The sequence below is a fragment of the Bombina bombina genome, chromosome 7 (genome assembly GCF_027579735.1).
Source record: "Bombina bombina isolate aBomBom1 chromosome 7, aBomBom1.pri, whole genome shotgun sequence".
Classification (NCBI taxonomy): domain Eukaryota; kingdom Metazoa; phylum Chordata; class Amphibia; order Anura; family Bombinatoridae; genus Bombina; species Bombina bombina.
Window position 1 is genome coordinate 182,484,821 of NC_069505.1, and position 7,987 is coordinate 182,492,807.

General features: G+C 35.5%; 1 protein-coding gene across 1 annotated transcript; it reads left to right on the forward strand.

Annotated features, from left to right (window-relative positions):
* Window positions 1-5,902: 5,902 nt before the first annotated feature.
* Window positions 5,903-7,456, forward strand: LOC128636290 (uncharacterized). The gene is made up of 4 exons (XM_053689324.1): window positions 5,903-6,059; window positions 6,334-6,408; window positions 6,502-6,558; window positions 7,101-7,456. The coding sequence occupies exons 1-4, from the start codon at window positions 5,903-5,905 to the stop codon at window positions 7,454-7,456; spliced, it is 645 nt and encodes a 214-aa protein (XP_053545299.1).
* The last annotated feature ends 531 nt before the right edge of the window (window positions 7,457-7,987 follow it).

The window sequence follows — 7,987 nt, forward strand, 5'->3', positions numbered from 1 at the left end:
GAAGGGGATCCCAGAGAAGCATTTACAACCATTTGTGCCATAATTGCAGAAGCTAATTGTAAATCATTTCAGTGAGAAACCTAAAGTTAGTGAAAACGTTAACAATTTTTTTAATTTGATCGCATTTGGCGGTGAAATGGTGGCATGAAATATACTAAAATGGGCCTAGATCAATACTTTAGGTTGTCCACTACACAACACTAAAGTTAAAATGAACCCTACAAGCTACCTAATTAACCCCTTCACTGCTGGGCATAATAGTTATGTGCGAAACATGTTAGGGAGTCTTGTTGGAGGATTTTGGGATCCTCAGTTTTAAGTTAAAGTGGTGGATGTTTACTCCGTAAGAACCAATAGATTGATTTTTATATTTCTTAGTGGGAACGATGGGCTAATATTAACAGTATATTAACACACGCTGGGTAGATTTCCTTGCGTATAAACAGTAAGCCCCTCTGAGCGGTTAATTTGTAATGCTATTTCTTATACAATTGCTACACACGCAGGGAAGATTTCTTTGTGTACAAACAGCAAGCTTTTCTGAGCGGTTAATTTGTAACAATATTGCATAGCAGCTACGGCTTTGCCTTTTCTACTCTGACAGATTAATAGTTATATTGAAATAACCTCATATAGATCAGTCTCTAGAAGTATAAATAATAACAATTTATTTGGAACATATCCATTAAACCATCAGGTGGTTACAATAGGTCAGAAACTTGTTATTAAACTGACGATAATTCTATCAGCCAATCGGAATTAAGGTAGGAAAAATCCTATTCGCTGATGCAATCAGCCAATGGGATTGAGCTTGCATTCTATTGGCTGATTGGAACAGCCAATATAATGCGAGCTCAATCCTATTGGCTGATTGGATCAGCCAGTAGGATTGAACTTCTATCCTATTGGCTGATTGCATAAGCCAAAAGGATTTTTCCTACCTTAATTCCGATTGACTGATAAAATTCTATCAGCCAATCGGAATTCAAGGGACGCCTTCTTGGATGACGTCATTTAACCCCTTAATGACCGGACCATTTTTAAATTTTCTTACCCTTAATGACAATGGCTATTTTTACATTTCTGCAGTGTTTGTGTTTAGCTGTAATTTTCCTCTTACTCATTTACTGTACCCACACATATTATATACCGTTTTTCTCGCCATTAAATGGACTTTCTAAAGATACCATTATTTTCATCATATCTTATAATTTACTAAAAAAAAATGATAAAATATGAGGAAAAAATGGAAAAAAACACACTTTTTCTAACTTTGACCCCCAAAATCTGTTACACATCTACAATCACCAAAAAAACACCCATGCTAAATAGTTTCTAAATTTTGTCCTGAGTTTAGAAATGCACAATGTTTACATGTTCTTTGCTTTTTTTGAAATTTATGGGGCAATAAATACAAGTAGCACTTTGCTATTTCCAAACCACTTTTTTTCAAAATTAGCGCTAGTTACTTTGGAACACTGATATCTGTCAGGAATACCTGAATATCCCTTGACATGTATATATTTTGTTTTAGAAGACATCCCAAAGTATTGATCTAGGCCCATTTTGGTATATTTCATGCCACCATTTCACCGCCAAATGCGATAAAAAAAAAAAAAAAAGTTCACTTTTTCACAAATTTTGTCACAAACTTTAGGTTTCCCACTGAAATTATTTACAAACAGCTTCTGCAATTATGGCACAAATGGTTGTAAATGCTTCTCTGGGATCCCCTTTTTCAGAAATAACAGACTTATATGGCTTTGTGGTTGCTTTTTGGTAATTAGAAGGCCGCTAAATGCCGCTGCGCACCACACGTGTATTATGTCCAGGGGTGAAGGGGTTAATTAGGGAGCTTGTAGGGAGCTTGTAGGGTTAATTTTAGCTTTAGTGTAGTGTAGTAGACAACCCCAAGTATTGATCTAGGCCCATTTTGGTATATTTTATGCCACCATTTCACCGCCAAATACGAGCAAATAAAAAAAAAAAAAACTTTACATTTTTCACAATTTTAGGTTTCTCACTGAAATTATTTACAAACAGCTTGTGCTATTATGGCAGAAATTGTTGTAAAAGCTTCTCTGGGATCCCCTTTGTTCAGAAATAGCAGATTTATATGGCTTTGGCGTTGCTTTTTGGTAATTAGAAGGCCGCTAAATGCTGCTGCGCACCACACGTGAATTATGCCCAGCAGTGAAGGGGTTAAATTAGGTAGCTTGTAGGGAGCTTGCAGGGTTAATTTTAGAGATCAGCCTCCCACCTGACACATCCCACCCCCTGATCCCTCCCAAACAGCTCTCTTCCCTTCCCCACCCCACAATTGTTACCGCCATCTTAAGTACTGGCAGAAAGTCTGCCAGTACTAAATAAAAGTTTTTTTTTTGTTTTTTTTTAAATAAAAATTATAAAATATTTTAGTTGTGATGGACCCCTGCCTTAGCACCAACCTCCCTGATCCCCCCCTCCAGCTCTCTAACCCTCTCCCCTACCTAATTACCGCCATCTTGGGTACTGGCAGCTGTCTGCCAGTACCCAGTTTGGCCCCACAAACCAAACTATTTTAATGTTATTTATAACTTTTATTTGTATGCTTAATTATTTCTGTAGTGTAGTAGCCCCCCCACAATACCACCCCCCCTCCCAGATCCTTTTAAATGTAAAAAAAAACAAAAAACTTTTTTTCCCCTTCCTTTTTCATTGGTGTCAGTGTGGCTAATGTGCGCATGTGCACGTGCACACGCGCGCCCACGTGCACACGCACACCCGCGCACGTGCACGCGCACACACACGCTCCCTCCTCCCACCAGACAAAGGCACCATCGGCACCATCACTACCGGTGCAGAGAGGGCCACAGAGTGGCTCTCTCTGCATCGGAGTCTTGTAAAGGGGTATTGCTGGATGCCTCCATATCGAGGCATCACTGCAATGCCCTCAGAGCTGCTGGAAGTGATTGTGATCACTTCCAGCACTCTGTTAGACAACTGACGTACCAGGTACGTCCATTGTCATTAACTGCTTGTTAATGCATGACGTACCTGGTACGTCAGTTGTCATTAAGGGGTTAAAGGACCAGTCATTCGTCGGGTAGTCGTCGGTCTGGATGGATGCTCCGCGTCGGATGTCTTCAAGATGGAGCCGCTCCTCGTCGGATGGATGAAGATAGAAGATGCCGCCTGGATGAAGACTTCTGCCCGTCTGGAGGACCTCTTCTGCCCGGTTGGATGAAGGCCCGGTTGGGTGAAGACGTCTCAAGGTAGGGTGATCTTCAGGGGTGTAGTGTTAGGTTTTATTAAGGGGGGATTGGGTGGGTTTTAGAGTAGGGTTGGGTGTGTGGGTGGTGGGTTGTAATGTTGGGGGGGTATTGTATTTTTTTTTACAGGTAAAAGAGCTGATTACTTTGGGGCAATGCCCCGCAAAAGGCCCTTTTAAGGGATATTTGTAATTTAGTATAGGGTAGGGATTTTTATTATTTTGGGGGGCTTTTTATTTTATCAGAGGGATTAGATTAGGTGTAATTAGTTTACAATTCTTGTAATTATATTTTTATTTTCTGTAATTTAGTGTTTGTTTGTTTTTGTACTTTAGTTAATTTTATTTAATTTTAATTAATTGTAGTTAATTTTAGTTAATTTATTTAATTATAGTGTAGTAAAATAAACCCCAAGTTAGATACAATGTAACTATTAGTTATATTGTAGCTAGCTTAGGGTTTATTTTACAGGTAAGTATTTAGTTTTAAATAGTAATAATTTAGTTAATTATAGGATTTTTATTTAGATTTTTTTAAATTATAGTTAAGTTAGGGGTTGGTAGGGTTAGAGTTAGACTTAGATTTAGGGGTTAATAAATTTAATATAGTGGTGGCGGTGTAGTGGGGGCAGATTAGGGGTTAATATAATGTAGGTGGCGGTGGGCTCCGGGAGCGGCAGTTTAGGGGTTAAACAATATATTTAGTTCCGGCGGGTCCGGGAGCGGCAGGATAGGGGTTAATAACTTTATGTAGGTGGCGGCTGTATAGGGGGCGGCAGATTAGGGGTTAATAGGTATAATGTAGGTGTCGTGGGTTCCGGGAGCGGCAGTTTAGGGGTTAAACAATTTATTTAGTTGTGGTAGGGTCCAGGAGCGGCAGGATAGGGGTTAATAACTTTATGTAGGTGGCGGTATAGGGGGCGGCAGATTAGGGGTTAATAGGTATAATGTAGGTGGCAGTGGGCTCCGTGAGCGGCGGTTTAGGGGTTAATACATTTATTAGAGTTGCGGCGGGGTCCGGGAGCGGCGGTTTAGGGACTAAACACTTTAATAGAGTTGCGGCTGGGTCCGGGAGCGGCAGTTTAGGGGTTAATAAGTATAATGTAGGTGGTGGCGGTGTAGGGGGGCAGAGTCCGCCGGATCGTATGTTACGTCACTATATTCTGCTTTTGCCAGTCTGCAGGGTTTGATAACTACAGCGAATCAGGCTTGCCACAAATACGCTGCGGAATTCCATCGTATTTGCGGTTGACAGCTTGATAAATAGAGGCCAAACTGCCCCACTTTTTGTTTTTATATATATATGTCCCATTTTAATCCTTATATAATAAAGTTTTGAATGATGATGAGTGCTAATAGTTACCCACTTTAGATGTAGGGTCACACCTACCTTTGTTCTGATTTTCTAAGTGTACAGCACCCGATCCTATTGTGTTCATACGGTAACATTATAGTAAAACATATATTAGGACATATCTCTTAGAGAAGTGCCATTCTCCTTTCTCTTTTCTTCCCCCGATCCCTTTCTAGCAATACTTTGGGTTGTCTACTAAAAAATAATATATACATGTAAAGGGATATTCAGGGATTCCTGAAAGATATCAGTGTTCCAATGTAACTATCGCTAATTTTGAAAAAAAAAAATGGTTTGGAAATAGCAAAGTGCTACTTGTACTTATTGCCTTAGAACTTGCAAAAAAAGCAAAGAACATGTAAACATTGGGTATTTCTAAACTCAGGACAAAATGTAGAAACTATATAGGGCAAGATTTATCAAGCTCCGAAAAAATGCGCAAAAAAAGTCGCGGAAATTTTCGTAGCTATTCGCAATTTCCGAAATCCAATTATTCGCCAATATTTATTAATATTGTTGAGACAAATTTCGTGCAAAAGTTTTTTGCGATGACAAGCGAATGACTAGTATAGTTTCTTGGAGAATACGATGATTTTCACTTTATTTATCACTCGGAAGTAATTATCATGACTTTTACTTCCGGGAATAGTTTCATTGTTATTATTGTTATTGTCCTATTAAAATAAAAGAAATTAAACACGTGATTGTTTATTCTTGTTATTTCTTATTTATGATTAAAGTTCTTTTTATTCTGCCCCTTTTTTGGCGCTTCTGCACACTGTAAAGTTGCCCTCATTTGGTCGCTAAAACTATCTTCTTTTCATTGTTCTTTTTCATAATATATATTTTTATTTATTTTTTTGGTGCAATATATTTACAGAGATTTATATATATATATCGTATTTATTAATATATCAATATTTTTCTACTCCAATTTTTTTTTTTATTTGTATATTTATAATTTTTAATCCAAAAAATAATTGATATATTTTTTTATATATTAAATTATTTATTTATTTATTATGTCTGCTGCTGGCCTACAGGAAAACGCATCAACTGCCAGCAAAACAAAAGGTGGTCGAAATATACATTTTAGCCTATCTCAAAACAATGTTCTTGTAGACAAAATTTTAAATCACTATGATGTCCTGCTAGGCTGTAGAAGCAGGCAGACACCTATGGCACGTAAAAGGCAGATATGGCAAGATATAAGCCAGGAGGTATCTGCACAGGGTATAAACCCCAAAAATGTAAATAATTGTAAAAAACGTTTTTCGGATATAAAAAGAATAATTAAAATGAAATTATGCAAAGAAAAACGTTCAGCAAGAGGTACAGGAGGTGGTCCAGGATATACTGCTGATCTAATGGAGTATGAGAAGAAAGTTCTTAATTTGATGGGGCCTGAGGTTGTGGAGGGAATTGAAGTGCAAGGAGACACAGACGATTATGCAGGTAAACTATTATTATTATTATATTTATATTGCTAATGAAGTATTTAAATCCTAATTGAAATTGATAAATGTTTTCATTCTCCTCACTCATTACTGGTGATTGATTTCAAATACAATTTTTTTCCTTATATTAATATTTAATTTTGTTTTCTTTGAAACTTTTGTTGAAAAGCACATTCGATGTTCAATCTGTTTTTCACTTTTTGTTTGTAATGGAAGTAACTTAAATAATGCAGTAATATATTTCCAATTTTGTGCACCCTTTTTTTTTTTAGGATCCCCACCTACACAATCAGATGCTCATGCATTAACAGAGATTGCCGCTTGCAGCAGCGTCCTGCAAGAAGTTGGTAGGTATTTGTGCCTATATTGTCCCTCAAGAGTGTGCTATATGTATTTTGCCTTTATAATTTTTTTAATTTTTTTTTATTTATTTTTTAAAGAAGAGAATCATAATGAACAGAATATTGAAGGAGAGGAAACTTTGCTCCTTTTTGAAGGTAAAGCTACATTTTTTTTTGTGTGCAAATCATATTAAAACATTATAAGACATTTTTTTTTGTAGATTCAGATACAGCATGAAATTATAAGCAACTTACAATTTCACTACATTTTTCATATTTTATTAATTATATTGCTATCTATATTTTATAAGATGGAATGTAAATCTTAGCATCCATCCCATTTTAGGATCAGCACCATGGTTAGTGCTTGTTTATTGGAACCACTGACCATGGTGCTGAAACTAAAATATGATGGATGCTTTAAGAATTGCATTCCAGCTTATAACATACAGATAGCAATAGAATTAACAAAAGCTGACAATTGTATTGAAATTGTAATTTGCTTATATCCAGCAATTACAAAATTTGAATGTAATTGTTGTGGAATATTATACTTTAAAGATGCTGATACATGTGTATTCTGCCCTTTTAAAATCTCATCAATATTAAATTTAATTTTCATATTTTCATTTAAAGATGATAGTAATCTATAATAGGTGGCATTGTAAAAATGAAATTATTGTTTATCTTTATTATAGATGATTCAGAAAATGTTGAATACGTTCTGAATTTACAACCAATACAGGAGACATCTCCTGTACATTCCTCAAGTACAAATGTAGAAGTACCAGAAGAAGAAATTGGAGATGTACACGAAGATATCCAACAAGAAGCACAAGCACCAACTGAAGAGGCAATATCAGTAAATTTGGTTAACATTCTGCAATTAGCCACAAATTTTCAGAATGAACAAAGGGCTTTTTTTCAACAGATGAGTGACCTGCAAAGTGAACGCTTGGAAATTGACAGGCAGAGTTTACTTGCACGTCAAGAGACAAATAGGTTGCTTGCATTACTAGTGAATATTTTACAAACAAGAATTGAGAATCATTGATTTTTTTTTGGGTGGGTTTTCTTAAAATGTTTTTTTTGTTTTTTAAACAGTTAATGTATAAATTTTGGTTATGATTTATAACATATCATATGTTAAATTAAAAACTATTAATGCCGTTTGAATGTATTTCTCTATTATTAATCTTTACCTTTTTTAAAAAATAACAGACACATATATTATAATATATTAATTTTTAATAGAAACTAAACCAAAAATGCAAATATAATTGAAACATAGAAAGTTAAATTTTCAGGTTTTTTTTTTTTTTTTTTTTTTTTTAATACATTTGATCCGTTATGGCTCTTCTAAAATTTTGGATGCTTCTTGTTATGCTATGCATCATTACTTCTAACCGATCAAATTCGGCGATTATGGTCTCTCTTGAGATGAGTCCAAGTTCTTCTTCCACAACCTCTTTTAAAGATAAAAAAATTTATTAAAAAAATTGTTAGTAAGATTTAACATTCATTTTGTCCAATTTTTATAAACTGAAGTTTATAATATATATTAATGTGACAATCAACATTACAT